The sequence below is a fragment of the Desmodus rotundus genome, chromosome 8 (genome assembly GCF_022682495.2).
Source record: "Desmodus rotundus isolate HL8 chromosome 8, HLdesRot8A.1, whole genome shotgun sequence".
Lineage (NCBI taxonomy): Eukaryota > Metazoa > Chordata > Mammalia > Chiroptera > Phyllostomidae > Desmodus > Desmodus rotundus.
Genome location: NC_071394.1, coordinates 15894342 through 15914185, shown reverse-complemented (window position 1 = coordinate 15914185; position 19844 = coordinate 15894342). Strand labels below are relative to the sequence as shown.

The 19844-nt window shown below is 39.4% G+C and overlaps 1 protein-coding gene across 1 annotated transcript; it reads left to right on the top strand.

The window, feature by feature from the left end:
- Positions 1–10270: 10270 nt before the first annotated feature.
- Positions 10271–16375, top strand: UTP23 (UTP23 small subunit processome component). The gene is made up of 3 exons (XM_024572229.4): positions 10271–10565; positions 14298–14472; positions 15831–16375. Exons 1-3 carry the CDS (start codon positions 10378–10380, stop codon positions 16212–16214), a joined length of 747 nt encoding a protein of 248 aa, XP_024427997.1. The 5' UTR covers positions 10271–10377; the 3' UTR covers positions 16215–16375.
- The last annotated feature ends 3469 nt before the right edge of the window (positions 16376–19844 follow it).

Sequence of the window (19844 nt, the reverse complement as noted above, 5' to 3'; positions counted from 1 at the left end):
CGCCTTACTCAAAATGTCCTGTCAAAGTCACCCTAGTTAAATGCACCAGTTCTCATTTTCAGGTGCCCAGGGGCCTCTGTCTTTTCTCCTCATAATTTCATAAATCACAGACACTCGCTAAGAAAGCCCACAATTTTTTATCATTCTCCAGGGCCACAGTAGAATCTGTTTAATTGGGTCCTTTCCCTGTTATAATAGCGTCATCTTGCATTGTACAATTCTTCAAGCTTCTGTTTAAAAAAGTAAAGAAAATAAGTGCATTACTTACATATTTGGCAGGTTTTCTCTCACCCAGAGAATGCCTTAAGGAATTCTCCATAAATACATCCTGTTTCATTTTTGTTTTTCTTTCTCATAAGTGTTATAATATTACTTGACCAGAACTAGCCAGAGCATCACAGGCACTTTTTAAACAAGATCCATAATAGTTATTTTGCCTAACATAATGAGTGCTGACTTTGCTGATTTTGTTCCATATGTTAGTGCAGCCAGGATGAGTTGGTAAAAATGATGCTCATTGCAATCCTATCTGAAGGAGGCCTCTAAGAGTTTCTAGACTCTTTAATATCACCACATGCCACTTAACACTTGCTTGGAAATCCCTTAGTCAAGTTGTTTATATAAAGACAAGATTTGGCTGCTAAATTTGAGACATTAGTTCATTTGACTTATTTAATAACTAACTCATCCAACATAAACTGAGTCACTTACTGCCCTAGCCACTAGAGATATATTAACTGTTGTAGCAGTCTGTACTCCCAAGTAATTCACACTCCAAGTAAGGTAAACATTACATAGAAACTATCAAAATACAATATATTATATGCTGTAATAGATTTATATATGTAGTATTGTGTAAGTGTGAGAACTGTGTGATGATTCTTTAATGGGAGTTGGGAAATGTTTCACAGAGACATTACATTTAAATCTGCATCATCAATAGATGAGTGGGTAAAAAAGATGTTGTACATTTACATGATGGAATGCTATGTGGCTGTAAAAAAAGAAGGAACTCGTTCTCTTTGCAACAGCATGGATGGACCTGGAGAATATTATGCTAAGCATAATAAGCCAGTCAGAGAAAGAAAAATACCATATGATCTCACTCATATTTGGAATCTAGTGAACAAAATAAACTGTTGAACAAAATAAAACCAGAGGCATGAATACATGGAACAGACTGACAGAGCTCAGAGGGATGGGGGGGCGCGGACTGGAAAAGACTAGCCAGAGAACATATATGCACATATACTTAGCTCCTGGACACAGACAACCGTGTGTTGAAGACTGGGTGGGGAGTAGCGTCAGGGGCTGGGTGGATGGAGGCAAGGTGGGGAACCACTATAATAGAGTCAACAATAAACATTTTAAAATAAATATATCTGTATCTTTAAATATTATTACAAGTTCCTACAGATGGAAAGTAGCAGTTGGGTATGTGTTGGTAAAGAGAGACTATGTCAGGCAGAAAGAATAGACTTAAAAGACCTTGGTTCATTTAGGCAACCATGGCCACATTTGGGGATTAGAGTGGAAATGTGAAATTAATCCCAAGAGGAATAATTGACACAGAGTGTAAATTGAGTTTTGATTTTTTTTCCTGTAAGAAATAGGATATCAGTTAAGATGTTTTGTCAATTTTTTTTTGAGAAAAATCAGTGGATTTTGTTTTTGCCCAGAGCATCCACCTAACATACTTATGATAATAGCACTCTGATTTTCCTGGGGGAAAACCCATTCTCCTATCTTGTCTACTAGGTTTAGGTTTAACTGAACTCACTGTTAATGCTAAAGGAAAGGACACATGATGCAGCCATGTCCAATGAACATATCTCAAATTGCTGGCTATGGTAATTGTTTTAAGCATGGTCATGTGGCCAAAATTAAATATGCACTGAAAATCAACAAGGATATGAAGGAGCCAAGCAACAACATCAGTAGTCAGTAGGCTCTAATCAACATGCATAAACCATTTCACCCAACAACAGAATACACATTCTTTTTAAATGCCCCTGGAATATATAGATCATATCCTGAGCCATCAACAAACCTGAGATCTCCATTCACAATGGATTCAAAATATAAGTCAAAACATTAAGGTAACAAGAAAATTTCCAAATGCTTGGAAATTAAACAACATACTTGTAATAACCCGTGATCAAAGACGAAGCCTTGAGGGAAATTTAAAAATGCATGCACACACATTGAACTGAATGTGAAAATAAAAAATGTCAAAATGTATGGGACATAGCTACATCAGTGCTGAGGGAAATTTACAGCTAAATACAAACATTACAGAAAGGAAAATGTCTCAAATCAATAACTTAAGCTCCCTCTTGAAGATCCTAGAAAAATGAGAGCAAAATAAACCTAAAATAAGAGCAAAATAGATTAAATAATCTAAATAACCTAATGAACTAAAATAATAGATTAAAGCAGAATACTGAATATATTCAATCACCCAGGGAAGGGTGGTCACAACCAGTAAGCTGCACTTCTGCCCCGCCATCCCCACAAAAGGCAGTTTGATACTGTGGGTATGCAGTTAATGGATAAAATAAATTTTCCCTGTTTCCCAGCAATATATTCTTCATACTCTCTGTCACAGGATCTAAAGTTTGTTTAACGTACTTCTGTATTTGCTGGAAATACTTCAAGTTTAGTTAGAGGCAAAAAGAGAAAGATGGTGAGGGCCTTTCCAAAGCAAGCTGTGGGCCCTGCCCATGGGTAAGTACCGCATGGGGACAGGAAGCAAAGGAGAGCCTGCCATACTCGAGTGAAAAGAAATGAAATAAATCAACAGCCTGACTAGTTCTGCTTTTGTGGCGTAGTAACTCTACCCACTAGGAAAACACAGCCCAGTGAGTGTCAGACCATGGCCATCCCACACTTAGAACTGGCCAGTACTGGAGCTGCTTTTCCTTGCTTGGCTAAGACTTAACAAAATCTCTTCTAATGCAATAAAATGAAAGAGTCAAGACACCGAAGATGAGCCAAAGGATTTCTCAAAATGTCACTCTGATGAGCCAAAGGATTTTTTCAGTATTCTGATGAGCCAAAGGATTTTTTTAAATGTCAATTTATTCCCATTCAGTTGTTGCCTGCTTCCAGACCTCTGTGGAAGGCAAGGTTCCTTTGAACATCTGACAGTCTTGGACCTGAGCTGAGCCCTGCTCTCAGGGCGGGAGTGGGGGTGGGGGTGTAGATAAACACAGAATGCTACTGCTGGGAGATCCCAGCCAGCCTCCACAGGACCAACTTTGCATCTGTTCCAGCCGTGGTGTGAAGGAAAAGGAGGGAAGGCAATCTCACCTTCCTATTCACTGTCCCTTTGGGTAGTAACCACATTTATGCGTATGACTGAGTAGGACCACCCCTTGGCATACGACCCATTAGAAACACTAGTCTGGTCTACTAGACTAGTCTACTCTAGTACGCATTAGAAACAAAGGAAGCAAGAAAGCACCATTTTCAATAAAGGTGTTAAGCAAGAGATTCTGGAAGGGATGCACGGCTTTAGCTCTTGTGTGTTAATTATTTTCTAGGAAAGGAGCGCAGAGATCTTTTTTTCTCTTGCGAAGGAGATATTGTTATGTGATGTTCACTGCATCTTCCAAAACATTTCATTAGTCCCTCCTTCTTTAGGGGTTCACAAGATAACAGGCTACACAGAGAAGCAGGAAGTATAGCCTCCAACACTACTCACTCCTGAGAAGGAGATCAAAAACCCCCGCTCTGTGGAAATGTGAGGAAATGGTAATAACTTTCCCATCTCCCCATCCCCAAGAAATATATGGTACCATCCTAATAAGCCAGGTCTAAGACACAAAAGTTAAACATAAGCAGGGCCAGAAGAAACAACATATAAATAGGGCAAAAGTTAAGTTCTGGATTCAGTTACTCTGCTTTTTAGAAGTCCATAAATATTCATCTGACCAAAGAAAATTATTTGGCTTAAAACACTAAACACTTTGCTTAATGTTTAACTAGAGAGGAAAAGATGCCTTAGGGAGATAGATGAAAGCAGCTAATTGCCACAGCTGCCTGTGCACTCCAGTCTCTTCCCAAGGTTATCGAGGATAGAACAACAGCACACACAGAACGTCTTACATTTCTTTAAAACAAGGTGTTATACAGGTAATCCTGTCAGTTTTAGAGTATATTTTGTTTTCCCAAATTTAACAAATATTCCATTAGTTAATATGCTTTGGGCTACACGTAACAAAAAGAGTGAAAAAGAACAATATATAAATGATTTTAAACACTAAGGGAGTGTACTCTATCACACAACTAAATGTCCAGAGGGACCACGCTCCAAGTAAAGCAGCACAAAGACTCCAGTTCCAGGTCTTTATGATTCCCTTGACGCTGTCTTCTGCAATGTTGCGGTTCTGCCCACAGGCTGACTACCCCACAACCTCACAATACCTGCCCATAGCAACGGACACAATGCACTTTTTTAAAAAAATGTTCCTGGCAAGAACAAGAAAACCTCTCCCCCAACCATGGGGGAAAAAGTGCTTCTCTTCAGTCTAATTGGGATCAACTCAAATCATATGCCTCCTTCTGTGAACCTAGGCAGAATGAGACTGGGTGAGGTTACACTTGGAAGGGCTAAAAGATGTGTTCGGTATTATGAAAGGAACAATAGGGAGGGTGAAAAAAGAACCAATAAGAAGAAAAAATAGTCACACAGATGGCATAGCATGTGAATATTTTCTATATGTTTGCTAAAATAATAATTTAAAAAGTGACATTTGACCTCCTTATCCCAGTATTTTGATTTATGACTTACAACTTATATTAAAACAAAGTGATATTGCACTGAAAACATTTGCACGCATTCTAAGAGTGACTTTTATTTTGTATAATATCATGAAATTAATAACCCATATTGGTGAAATCGAATTATAAATACAAGACTTTGAAATAATATTCTACTGGAGTATTAAAAGCCTGTTTAAGTTCTCGCCACCACGAGTTCAGTTTCTGCTTTAAAGTCCTCCTGCTGCTTAAAAATATATACATAACCATGAGTGAAAGGGTTGTCTTCAACATTTTGTTCAATGTAAATAAATAGTGTTTTTAGAAAATCCTTTTAATGCCATAATCTGACATAATTTCCAATTTTTAAAGTCCTTTAAGTAATAGCAATAATATTTACTCACCTAGAATAATTTTATAAGAATTCATCAATCTTCTAAAATGCTTTGGTAGGTCAAAATGAGAGGCCCCCAAACAGTATGACCGTCTCTACCAGTTTCGATTGTTATTCAATTACATTTCAAAGGGCAGTTTGTTATGCAGCAAACAGGTTGCACGTTGCTACCACTATTTAACTTTTTGCTCCTCTCTACCAGTTGTTGTTACCACTTTAATTAATACCTTTAAACATGTTGTGTAAATCCCAATGGAGAGCACTATTGTCCTCTGTGTGGTTTCATTCAAATAAACTATTACAGTAAGAACATTTGCTAGTCTGATTTCACAGCCCCCTGACAACTGTCACCTGATAACCAATGGTGGGCACTTCTTGATACTGTCTGGCTTAGAAATGCATTTTTGACAAAGAGACATCACTTGAAACTTTTTTTTCTAGTTTCGCCTTTGTCGTTTAGCCTGCAGTAAGAGCTGCAGTACCTGCTGGGCCAACAGAAAATCTTGCTTGCGTCCTTTAATTGACAACTGGGCTGTCACTAATTATACTGATATTTCCTTGATGTTTCTTTTGCCCAAGCAGCTGGGGTTCTTCATATTTAACTAAGGTTTCTCAACAGGAGATACATCACACAGACATACCCAGTCCAAATCAAATTGTTTATACTTTCAAAAGAAACAAATGTCAAGGTAGCTTCTAGAGTATATAAAAAGGATTTAGTTTATTTTACTTTGAGAAAGTATTCTACCTTTTACAGAAAACTTGGAAACTAGGGTTTTGAACATGTTCAAAGAAAGGGCAATTGTATTGGCAAACACTAAGCAACTTCAAAGTTTCATCAAAGACATCTGTCAGTATAAAATTCTCTAATTCTGGCAAGTAGTTTTAGCTTTATCTATTAGGATTGGGTTTGGCTGCATATAAAAGTAATTTAATATGTCAATGTAGTTTATCCTTAGTAAAAAAAACAAAAAAAGCACCATCCTGGTGCACGATTTTGACAATGGGGGAGGCTGTGCATATGTGAAGACAGGGGATATATGGAGAATCTCTGCATCTTCCTCTCAATTTTGTTGTAAACCCAATTCAGCTCTTTTTTAAAAAGCCTCAGAAATGAAAAGAAACTTAAAATAATATTTTTAAAACCAAAGTAGAAATTTATTTTTGTTCTCATGTAAAACAAGTCCAGAGGTAGAAAGTCTGGATTTGGATTTGTTTCATAGTAACAAACGACCCAGACTCCTTTGATCTGCTTTGCCATCTTAGCCTATGTCTCCAATCTCAAGACTACCCCATGGTATAAAATGAGCTGCTGTGTTCCATCCATCACATCCAAATTCCAGCAAGTAGAAAGGAAGGAGGTAGGAAAAAATCAGAAGTGCCCATGACCAAGCTAAGTCAGCCTCCTTTAAGCAGTCTTTCCAGAAGTCCCTTGTAACACTTTTATACCTTCATAGCCATGGCTAGTACTTCATCATATGACTATACTTAACTGCACAGAATGCTGGGAATAGATTCTCTTTTTCTGGTCACATTACTGTCCAGAATAAAAACAAGATTCTGTTACTAAACAGAAGAGAAGAGATACAGAGTAGCAATTCACAGTCTTTAACACATTTTTTATGTGGTGCTTTTATGGTAAATTTCATGCAGCCATTAAAAATAATGAATGAGAACTATGCTAATTAACTTGGGGTGTTGGACTGGGAAGGATTTCCCTAAGGACTGTTGGGTGAAAAAAAGCAAAATGCATAAAAGTGACAAAATATGGTTCTATTTTTTAATGACTCAGAATGACAAAAATCTCTACATATAAATGCAAATATATATATGCAAGTTATAAGTAGTTGATTCTCGAACAACACAGGTTTGAACTGTGTGGGTACACACATATGTGGATTTTTTTCAATAAATACATAGTCCTCTGTATCCCCAGATTTCAAATTCCCAAACTCATCCAACTGTGGATCAAAACCAGTGCTTTCCATCTGCATTTAGGAATCCATGGAAGTGGAGGGCCAACTCTAGTACGTCATTTTATATAAAGGACTTGAGCGTCTGTGGATTTCGGTATCTGGAGAGGGCGAGTCCCCTGCAGATACCAATGAATGATCATAGTCAAGCTTGGGGAGTGAGAGGTTATACACAGATATTCGACTGTGTGGGAGTCGACACTTCTAACGCCCAGTTATTCAAGGGTCGACTGTGTAAGTAAATGAGTAAGGAAGGATTTCAGGATACACAGTTGGTTGTCTGTGTCATATCTGGGCGAGGGGAGAGATGAATATCTTTGTGTTGTTTCCTTGTTTCACTTGTTATAATAGGCATGTTTTAATTTTGTAGTTTGAAAACGTAAGTTTTTTTTTAATGTAGCAGTTCCCAGATCAAAGCTTCAAAACACCTTACATTACATATAAAAATTAACAGTGAATCCATGATGGAGTTTATCCTAGGGGGTCTTACTAAAGAACTTAGTAGGCCCTCAATACAAACCACTTTACCTAAGTTGTTTTAAATGATTTATTTACAGAAATTATTTATTTGGAAAGTATGTTAGGTAGATCACATTAAGAAGAATATTATATTTTTTTGAGCTAATGGATATTAACAAATGTTTATAAATATTAAATATAATGTAAGGCAGGATGCTATCACAATATGTGTCTTTGCTGAATTACATGATACTTTGCATTTATGAAATTAAACAAAAAACCTTTATGAATTAACTGAAATATTTGGTTATTTAATGACATTTAGGCCATGAAACTGTTATGAAAAAGTCTTGTTTGGGAATTATTCACACCTTACAAGAAAAAATCATTCTCATGTCAACTTGCCTTCATCAAAAAATCATGTACAACAACATCATATTATGTTCTATTTGACCCAGACATAATAAAGAATATGAAGAGTATGAAAAAATGAAGACAAATAAATGAATCCCCTGCCTACCTTGCTAAATGTCTGTCTGTCGTGAAAAATGTCCACTGGAGTGACCCGAGGAAAAGGGTAGCAGCTGTCAACGCTGAGACATTATTGATCCTGCACTGTAAGGTCAAAAAAATTATCAATGACTATTAACATTTTTAATAATAATAATATTACAATAATAATTTCAAAGTAAAACCTCAGATTTAAACTTACATACAAATACATCATCCAGTAACGGCAATATTTGGCTTCTGCCTTGGTTGCGGTCTTACTAGGTCATTTGGCATCAGGCCCCAAATGGTTCAGTGGACCACTGAATAAAAATGTTGCACTGGATAAACAGTGATGCTTTACAGAAACACTACTACGCATAGTAATGGCTTGGGGAGATTGTAACAAATGTCACTTCTCCTCTGAAGAGTATCCCTCTCCCTCAGCACCCCTTCTGAATCAGAAATGGCCTTTATAAACCAGCACACCGAGATCTCCGTAGGATCCTGTTTTGAGAAACAGGACTACAACAGAAAACTCTGTTTTAAACTTGATCTTCACCATTATAAAGTATCTTCACGTTTGCAAAATAAGGGTCAGGCATGCAAATGGCACTGTCATAAACAAGGAGCTTGAAAAAATTACACCGTAGTTTAGTAAACTTTTAAAGAACTAGAATATGACTCAAATTCTTAGTCCTGGACCACATTTTTCTTAGTAGTGAAATGTGGCCAACTTGATGGAGCTAGCAGATAAATCTGTGAGCCTATTTTTGTACATGTTTTCACTGTTTTGCAGGCGTGAGTGAATTTCTCTTCCTGTGGTGGGTGTATAGTCAGAGTGGGGGGTTGGCAAACACGGATCAAGCCAGGATTCAAATCGGAAACTAGTGAGTAATTATACTCAAGAACCATGAGCCCAATCCTACAATAAATGTATGGCTTCCAATTCCTAACTTTATTTTCTGTTAAATGAAAGCAATCGTCTAAGTGATGATGTGCTGGGAATCAGGACATTCTAGAACATCTTAGTTCCAATTTCATAAATTTGTATCTTCAAATAAAACCCCCAAGTGCAAATAATACTTCTCAATCACTTTGTAAATCATTTTTCTGTGTTGGTTCTCTCCCTCAATCTTTAGCCAAAACTAGATCTGGGACAGATTCCAGGCCAGGATAAAACTGCAAAATTCCAAACTCCCCATTCTTCGGTTATTTTGCCTTGAACTGAAGTGGATACTTGGCAATTAGCCACTGGGGAACTCAGAATTTTCTGATTCCCTCCCTTCATTAATCAAGATAACCAAATAATGTCTAAGCTTTCAGTCAGTTTTGTACCTTCCTATTACTAACTCAGTAGGTAGTCTTCCTGCTTCATGAACTATAGACGTAAAAAGAGTTCTTAAAAACAATCTCGTCCTGCCACCCTATTTGACAGTTTGAAGCTGAACCCAGCTTTCCTGGGGAATTGTTCAAAGTCAAAGGGCTTGGGTTGGGGGCAGAACTAGGACAAGGATCCTGACTCAGAAAACGAAGCTCTTGAGCGGTCCTCCCAAAAGGCCCCGGGTGAGCGATTTAGGAGGGTCTTAAGGGGACTCTTAAGAGGCAAAGCAGGACTGCGCCCCGGCATTTGGCTCCTGATTGAGGGTAGTTTCTGTGGGGGGCGGAGGGGGCCGGTTAGCAAGAACATCTGAACTTAAGGCAGGCGCCTTAGGTTCCAGAACCACGTGCTCTTTGTAAAGATACTTAGTATTTAACTTCTTTATAGGAAGGTAACCAGTACAAACCTGTGCAGTCACAGCTTCCAATAAACTTTGATCCTTTTCCTTCCCTCACTCGGGAATTAAAATCATTAAGGGGACTAACATGGGGCAAATTACAAAGAATAGTGCCTGTAACAAGTTAAGGCTTAATATTATCACCGATTATTACACGGCCAATCTTTAAAAGGCTGACTGCTCGTTCGCTCGCTCCTGCGCTAAACGCAGGCGAAACTTCTTAAATCTCGCTCCCAACTGCGCGCGTACAGCCCCGTGAGAGCTCGCGCAGCCCGCGACCGTCGGGGCCAGGAGCAAGCTCCGCCCCCCGGGGCACGCCCCTTAAAGCGCAGGCACAGAGGTGAGGCGCGCGCTCGTCTGGGAGTGAGGTAAACAGAGGGCAGGCCCAGGAGGTGGCGCATTTGCTTCCGGGGCTAAAGGAGTTTCATTTCCGGGAGGAGCCGGCAAGGCTGATAGCTGGCGCGGAAGGAAGTGTTGGCGGCCCTTCGTGGTCCCGGGCCTCGGTCCAGGGAAGCCAGGCATGAAGATCACGAGGCAGAAACATGCGAAGAAGCACCTCGGCTTCTTCCGCAACAATTTCGGAGTGCGCGAGCCATACCAGATCCTACTAGACGGTACCTTCTGCCAGGCGGCGCTGCGGGGCCGCATCCAGCTGCGGGAGCAGCTGCCCCGCTACCTCATGGGGGAGACGCAACTGTGCACCACCAGGTGGGCCCGCCCGGCGGGGGTGGTGGTGCGGGGGACCAGCGGGTGCGGTAGAGAAGAGGCCACCGCTCGCCGGCCTCCGCGGTGAGCCCACGAGGACGGGGCGCCCCGCCCACGAGGAGTTGACAGTTAGTGGCGGTTCGGAGGAGCGCAGGGGAGTAATACGTACGATGCAGGCGGAAAGTACAATACAGTGCCCGGAAATAGTCACGTGTCGTTAACCTTCCAATTAAGACCACGTGCTTTGTGTTCTGACTTGACTTTGAGGCTTGGTCTCAGTCCTACTAGCTCTGTTATTTCGGGCAAGTTTTTAAAAACTTTCTGAGCCTTGTTTTTCTCATCTGTAAAAAAGAGAGACTGTAACTGCTTGTAAGGTCGCCGAAGTATCAAGTGGGGAAGCACAGTGAATGTGGAGCGTTGATTGGTATCTGAAACCTACGCCTTTTAAATGGTGGTGGTGATTTGCCTGGCTTTTCCTAATTTACGTTTAAAAATGTCAAGTTTCAAGACTGTCCTATGAGTTAACATCTTCCATTCCCAAAACGATGAGTCGGGGCTGGAGATTACGCCTTTGCCCAAGGCCATTTGTATAATGTTCGTCTGTCTTGTTTACGTTAGAAACCACGTGCCGAGCACTGCGGTAGCCACTGAGGGTACTTGGCGAACAGGACAAACTCCCAGCCCTCGTGCTCAAGAAAGTGCGCGTGTCAGCCCCCCAGTCGGTGTGCTTTGTCCCCGGGGCTAGTGTCCACGTGTCCCCTTGGGAGGGGAGGGACAGAGGTGGGGATCGGGAGGGTCTCGTGGGGGAGGTGACAGGTGAGTCCGGTTACTGGTCAGTTCTGCGCAGAAGGACTATTTCGAGGCACAGAAAAGAGGTGAGTGAGGTTCCTTGCGAGGAGCTGTGGAACAAAGGAATGGAGTTGCGAAGTGCCTGGGAAAGACTTTAGGGCCCAGAGAATCGATGGAAATGAAGCGGGAGAAGAGGCAAATTGAGGCTAGATCATGAAGAACTATTATGTTAAAATTTAGTAGATTTCTTCCTCATTGTAGAATATTACTTTTAAAGTATTTACTTGAGCTGACCTATCATGCCACACCAGCGAGTAGCCGGTGTTAACTCGCGCTGTGTCGCACGCGTGCGGTTCTTTGTGGGTCCACACAGAAACGCGAGAATGTGCCCCCGCCTGCACAGGCGTCGCCGGCCCGCTGTCCCCACGGAACACAGCCCCGTGCACAGCTGCACATATTCACGACCTCTCGAGCAGTGCCCCCCCTCAGGTGCCCCGCACGGTCCGTCCCCTTGGTGTTCAGGGCTCCCAGCCAAGTCCTTAAAGCCTGTGCCCCTGAGCTGGTGGCTTCTGGCTGTACGCCGCTTGTCCGTTTATCCCCGTGCGCCTTAGAAACCTGAAGGTTTTTAATACGGTGCTATAATATAAAAAAAGTTGAGAAGTACTGCAGGAAATATTCTACAGCATTTTTTTCCCTAAAGAAGTCACTTTAACATCTGGCATATTTCATGCCTACACAAAAGTAGAACATTATAATGGAATGGCTGTCACCCAGCTTTACAGTTACCAACATGGACAACATTGTTTCATGTATCCTTCCCCCTCCTTACTGAAGGTTTACCTTAAACCATGTTCTGTCAGTTCTTGGTGTGTATCATTACGAGAGGAAGAAGGCTTTTTAAAGTCCGAGTTCAAACAAGGTACATAAGTTACATTTGTTTCTGTGTCTCTTAAGGCTTTTTTTAACTAACAGTTCTCTCACCCCTGTTTGAAATTTGCTATTTCTGTTTTTTAAGAAATCAGATCACTTGTTTCTCTGTAGAACTTACTTGCTGCCACTAGTAGTTAGATCTCAAAGGTTTACTCATATTCAGGATTTAAGAAATTTGGAGTTTTCATAATTTGGGGAAGTAGAGCGACAGAACGTTATCAGACATAACTACCGTTTAGGGAAGAATAACTGCAACAGTGTGAAGGGTATGTTGGAAAAGCAAGAGAGGGAAGGCGGGCAGACCTGTTCTGTGTGGTCCAGTCCGGAAATAACGTGATCCTGAACCTGGGAGAGGAAAGGCAGAAACCGAGGGTTTCCACAAGGAGACGTTACTGAGACAGGCACCGGCAGCTAAGGTAGGGCTCACAGCTGGTGGGATAGGGGTCAGGGTGAGGAATAAAAGGCCAGTTAGGATTTCTCATTTCTACCCAGGGTGTCTGGGAAGATAAAGTTCAAAGAGCAAGCCCTGGAGGAAAGGAGACATCGATAGGAATTATGTAATAGATAATTTGGGCCTGGAACTCAAAGTAGAGGTCAAAACTGATGACTGTAAAAAGCAAAATCTCAAAAAAACAAAAACTAATGGTGTGCTAAAGGGAGTCTGGTGAGAGCTGGCTGGGTTTGAAGAAATCTTTGACTCAGTAGTTCATTCTCATTCTCTCTCCATGGAAGAAGGTCTAGAAACGTATTAAAATAGTAATATATGACTCCTCCACAAGCAGTACAGATTGGGGATGAGAAAGGATCTAGAAATTAATACAATTTAATATCACCGTCATTCTGATATGAATCGTTTACAGATGAAACTTGGAAAAACACTGGATTATATTAATATGAAAATACAGAGTGAAAGGAAGTAGTGGTTGTTTTGCAACAACCCGATGACTTGAGAATTTTTACGTTTCTGAGCTGAAAATATTTTGAAGGTGTACCGGTTGGTACTTGAAGTACAAGCACATAGCACTGTGGTTGGGGCAAGGCTTCTCTTGTCAAACTTTTGGGTTGGCCAAAAAGTCCATTTAGTTTTTTCCATAAAAGACATATTTTTCATTTGCACCAATAATTTTGTTGATTTGCTTATTTTGAGTATGTCAGCTATCCCCGCTATTGGCTTTTAGTGGGTAGAGGCCAGGGGTGCTATTAAACGTCTTCCAGGGCATAAGACAGCCCCAGAGCAAAGAATTATTTGGCTAAAATGTCAGTATTACCAAGAAACCACAAATGACTTTTGACACAGTTGATCAGTCACAGCACCTTCTCCATACACTGCACAAGTCTTTAAGGATCAATTACATTTTTACCATTCTTGAAATAATAAAGCATAATATGCTGAAAATGTTGCATATCTTCTTCCATCTTCATTATTTAAATGGCTGTACAAAAATTCACCAATTTTGATAAGTTTTTTTTTAATGCATACTGATATGACAGCTGTCACAATACAGTCTAACAAAACTGTTTTGAATGGGGTTAAAGACAACTAAGCATTCCTAGAGCCATCATACAGAAAAAATGTAGGGGACTTTTTGGTCAACCCAGTATTTGGATTCACATTTCAGTGTTATCATTTATTAATTTAAATTTGGGAATATTACTTGAAATCTCTCAGAATGAGATGCTCTGAAATAAGCATAATTTTAAAGTAAGCCGCCTAACTTTGTAGGACTGTTTTGAGATTAAGCAGGAATTTACATAAAGATCAATTAGCATGCTTTCTGGCACGTAACAGAAGCACTCAGTAAATTTTAACTTTTTTTTTATTATTCTTTCTACTTGGTGTATGAATTTTCCACGTCTTTTAACAGTGAGTGGCTACTATATGATTTCTGGCTACCAAAGTCATTGGTATAGTTTTTGTCTTTAAAAATATGAGTATTATTTTTATACTTGCTTTAAGTGAATAATTGATATGTTTCTGTTATAAATGTGAACTGCTAATAATATTTTCTTTTTCAGGTGTGTGTTAAAAGAGTTAGAAACATTGGGAAAGGACTTATATGGGGCAAAACTGATTGCACAGAAGTGCCAGGTTCGAAATTGTTCCCATTTCAAGAATGCAGTGAGTGGATCAGAATGCCTACTTTCCATGGTTGAAGACGGAAATCCTCATCATTATTTTGTGGCATCACAGGTGATACTACTTTTAAAACCAGAGCCAATTTTAATCATTTCTATTTATACTTCATATGGAGCTATTTATAATCAAAAAGTGGAAGGGGTTTGTTAAAGTGTTTCAACTTTATTAAAATACTAGCTTTTAAGTTAATTTGCAATCAATAAAAGCAGTTGTCATTAGATAATTTGAGAACCTTAAGCACATTGATTTTCTTCTTAATTACTGGTTTCCTTTTTAAAATAAAAAAATTATTGATATAGAGATGTGATGATATGTTTTGGGGTTATTGAAGGGAAAATAAGTAGAGCAGAGATTTTGCACTGTATTTTCATAAATGTTTTTTCCTGTTTCTGCATTTCATACTATTTTTCAAAAAGTCATGTTTCATATTATTTGAAACTGTTCCACCAACATTGAACTGTTTTAGGCTTTTCAAAAGACCTAGAGGCAGGGGAAGAGAGACTCTCAGGGCTGATATTAATGAAGGAGTTCACTTTCATACAGATTTGCTTAAATATGCTTTCAGAACTATAAAATTACATAAGTAGAGGCAAAGCTGAATGTAGAATCTGAGTCAGCTAATTCCTACTTTATTTCTATTAGCTCAACCTCCGCGAGCATCTTGACCCTTTCTGGGGCATCTTAGAGCAGAGGCGCCATGTTTACCTTTGCATTGGTTTGTAATTTGTGGTCCCAGAACAGTGATTTTCAACCAGTGCAATACCTGACTATTTGGTCAGGGGCACTGATCTCTTTTTCCCTTAGATTGTCAAATAAAAAAATGACAATAGCCCAAACAACAATAGCTGTCCTATGTGAATGCTCTGTCTTGAACCATTAATGTATAGGTTATATAATAGAGTTGCATGTATTGGTCATATCATATAATAAAGTTGCATCTGATTGGTTAATTCTTGGTACCAGAAATCCTTATGTACAAGTATAGGCATCTGATTTTTTTACTAGTCACTTTGGAGCAAAAAGGGTAGGAATTACTAGGAGGAGGAAGAGGAGGAGGAGAAGAGTAAATCAATCAAAATTACATATATTTTGGGGGGGTCAGATCAGCAGAAAATATATTTATGGTGTACCACAGCATTTTAGTGACTAGTATGCCACGAGGTGAAAAAGGCTCAAAATCACTATCCTAGAATATTGATAAGTCCAGTTTGTGCTCAATCTTTATGTTTCTCTTCCTTTCTTTGTTATAAAATATATTGTACTCCCACTGGTGAGACACAATAATTTGAAAAATAACACCTGTGATCTCTTCTATTTTTAATATAACTCTCTTGATATCTCAGAAACCTATCTAAGGCATCTCATTTAACTGACATACTTGAACTAAATAATTCTATTTTTCTTTTTAATAGGATCAGAATTTGTCTGTGAAAGTAAAGAAAAGGCCCGGAGTTCCTCTTATGTTTGTTATTCAGAACACTATAGTCTTGGACAAACCTTCTCCCAAAACAATTGCCTTTGTTAAAGCAGTCGAGTCAGGTCAGCTTGTCTCGGTTCATGAGAAGCAGAGTATCAGGCAACTCAAAGAGGAACAGGGTTTAGTGAAAAATCCTGAACAGAGAAGAAGAAAAAAGCGGAAGAAAGTAAGTGGCCCCAATCCTCTTAGCTGTTTGAAGAAAAAGAAAAAAGCACAGGATACAAAACCATCTGCCTCTGAAAAGAAAAGAAAAAGAAAAAGAATCCGGAACAGATCGACCTCAAAAGTACTTTCTGAAAAGGAGAATGCAGAAGGATAAAGGAAACCTTTGGATACTTTGAAAGACATTCAAATGTGAGAAGTAAATTTCTTTTTAAAACTGGAAGTACTTAGGATAAAAAAAACCTTATATTTGTAAATGGATATTGATCCATTGTCTTTGCCTAAAATTATTTATAAATAAAAAAACAAAACAGTTAATGGGTTTAGGGGATTGTTTTTGTAGTTTTGGGAGATTTTGGAGATTGTGCATTGATGTCAAACTGCTGTTCCTGTCTCATCATCACTCCTCACCTTGCAACATTGTATGGAAATAGTTTAAACAATCAAATAGTGTCAAAAGGCTTGTGGCAAAAAAAAAAAAAAAAAGTAGTTGTCCCCCTCACATTCACGGAGGAAACTTCCTCTTTCAGCTCCTGCAGGGTTCTGTAATTGACATTTCCAAACGATACAAGTCCGCTGCGCCCTTTTGGTCCATCCAGTATTGACTCTCCACCACAAAGAATGGCAGTTTTGCTTATGTTGCTCGGCCATTTTTCCAGTACAGTAACACATCCTAAATTCAGTATTTTTATTCTGACTATAAACCTTATAATCCACTGAACCAAGTAGCATGCTGTGATTGAATTTCTTACACTATTTTTTTGTTATTCCAGAAGTTCATAATATCCTAATTTAGTATATGACTTGATATTACCACGTATTTTAATAATTCTGTAAAGGACCTCAAAGGTACAGTTTTCCTTATGATAGTATCAGGTCCTTTCTTACCCCTGGCAATACTTCTAGAGCCTTTTGTCTTCCGATGTCGAAAGGTTTCCTGCTGAGCATGTTGCTCCGCTGTCACCCAGGTACTCCTGTCCTTATCCAGAGACCTGCTTTTTCACTTCTGTTTCCTGGAGTCTTCAGTTTACTCTTGCTTGCTTTTCTCTCTTGCTCTCGTGAAGCAAAGACTGTAGGAAATACATTTTTTTTTTTTTGAGGCTCAGCCAGTATGTCTGCCCTCATATTTGTTGGACTGATAATCTAGCAAGATAAAGAATTCTTGGTTGAAAATCATTTCATTCAGTTTCCCTGGAGAACTTCTTAATTGTGAGAGGCAACCAATTGATGTTTCTCTCCCTCTTTCTTCCCTTCCCCTTTCTCTAACAGTAAATATATTTAAAAAAAAATAAGTTACCCCATGTTACCCATCAGTTTCACTCCTAGGTATATACCCAGGAGAAATGAAAACTTGTGTCTGCACAAAATTTGTACACAAATTTACAGCAACATCATTCATAATATCGAGAAGTGGAGACAACCCAAATGTCCGTTAGCTGATGAAAGGATATATGAAGTGTGGTATAGCCACACAGTGGAATATTATTTGGCAATAAAAAGAAATGAACTATTAATATGTTGCTACAGCATGGATAAGCCTTGAAAACTATGCTAAGTGAAACAAAACAGTCACAAGTGACCATGTATGATTCCATTTTACAAGAAATGTCCAGAGTGGGAAAATTGGAACAGGAAGTAGGTTAATGTATATCTAAGACTGGGTGGGGGGGAAGAAGTGTAGGGTTTCCAGGGTAATAAAAGAATTTCTTAAGTTTATTGGGGTGATGGACCTACAACAATGAGAATATATAAAACCGTTTAATTTTTACACTTTAAATGGGTGAATTGTGTTACGTAAACTATCTCAAGAAAGTTGTTTTAAAAAAGTATTATGCACAGGTATATAATACATACTTATTCGTGAATTATTCATGTAACCAAGGAGATTGAACAAAACATACTTCTGCGTTCTTTAGAAGTATTTTAATGGCAGCAAAAGAAGAAAAGTATGCAATTAATTCCAGTTTCTTTAAAGGAAAAAAGTTACTGACAGGCTAGTTGGTTTCACTCCTTTTTCTCCTATGAATCCCAAGAAGATTTTACCAGCTCACTGTCCAATCCCTGATGAGGTCAGGAAGACACCATCTGTTCTCTTTAGCTTCCAAAATGTTACAAATTGACTAAACCTTCCCACAGGTAGTAAATCCTGAAGGGGTAAATCTTCCAAATGTTCATCACTTGGCACAACCATTTACAATGACGTTTTGTTCGGCTTGATGTGAAAATGATAATCCTTATGTAATGAAATATCATCTCCAAAACGGAATTAACACATGTAAATCTTCTATGTGGTAAGTAAACACGAGCAGGTGCCGTTTAGCTACATGAAAAAATAAAGTTCATACTGACTGGTAGAGAGTCCTCCACATTCAGAAAGAGCAGGGACTCAAGGAATGCTCCAGGAGTGGCGTGGATTGTAGAAGATCCGTGTGTTAGCGCCTGCGGTCCAAATTTGCAGCCCCTTAGAATGGTGACGAGCCCAGAGAGCTGGTCAGGGAGGCAGCAGCCCTAATCACGACAGCTTCTGAGGTTTTATGTCTCATCACCATTTCCTGAAACAACACACTTAGACACGGAGAGCTGTCATTAAGCTTTTCTTTGGGTAAAGGTCAAAGATCTTGTTTTATTTCACCTTGTTCTCTAGTGGTGCTTGATGTCATTTCTGGCACCTGGGTTCTCACTAAGTTCAGTGAGTGAGTAAATGGAGTGAGTTGGATGAAATGAACTCTGTCATTATCACCTGTGTCTCAGGGTCCCCAGCCTTCCTCACTCAGGACCATCACTATCGCACTGTTTCTCTTACATATGGCGAAATAGGGGCCATCTACCTTTGCCTGCCCATACAGCATGTGCGTTGCTCAAAACTTTATTTCTTGAACATTTAGGCATTTGACAGTAACCAGCAGTTAGGAAAAAAATAAGAATTATACGTTTTGGGAAAAAGGGAGAAATATTTAGAAATACATTGGTTGACAAAATATCATGTATCCTTGTAACAACGCAGGTCCAGCTGCCTGCTGCTATGAAAGCCAGTGCTTGACAGGCAGGTGCTGATGTAAAGGAAAGTGGTTTATTTGCAGATGCTGGCCATCTGGAAGAAGGAGGATTCGTGTCTCAAAGACAATCTCCACCTCTCAGTGGAGGCAGAGGTTTTTATAAGGAGGAGAGGGGAACAGAACAAAGAGATCAAGGGAAGAGTTTGTAAAGTTCTCTATGTGCAGACTAGCCCAGTCCATTCCAATAAGGCAAGTGATGGTTTGGTGTGCATCATCCTGGTTTTAGTCATCCTGGATTCACGTCATCCAGGCTTCACCTCATCCAGGCTTCACATCATCCTGGCTCCATGGTTGAAGGTCAGCAAATCTCCCGGAACTGAGATGCCCGAAGGTCGAGGTCCGTATCTTCGATGTTACTGTAGTTCCTAGGATTCTTATACAAACATGCTGTTCGTCTACAACCTACATATTTGTCAGAGTCTACACTTATAGAAACAATGTCAAAGGAATGGGAGGGTGGCTTACAATCGCCCACTGTTACAATTTTCTACTGTTACATCCTAACTGAAATATTGTTAACATTGTCTGCCTTTAAAAGTTATTTACTACATTTCTCATCATTCTCTTTTATGAGTTATTCTGATGGGGGTTATCTGAATATGCACATGCGTGTATGGAGAAAGAGAGAGGAGAGAGATTGCATGCATGTACACTCTGTTGCCCATGAAACATTATTTTTAGAACAAGTGTAGTTACAGCGCAAGGCTGCCTACTGGGATTCCCCATCAACT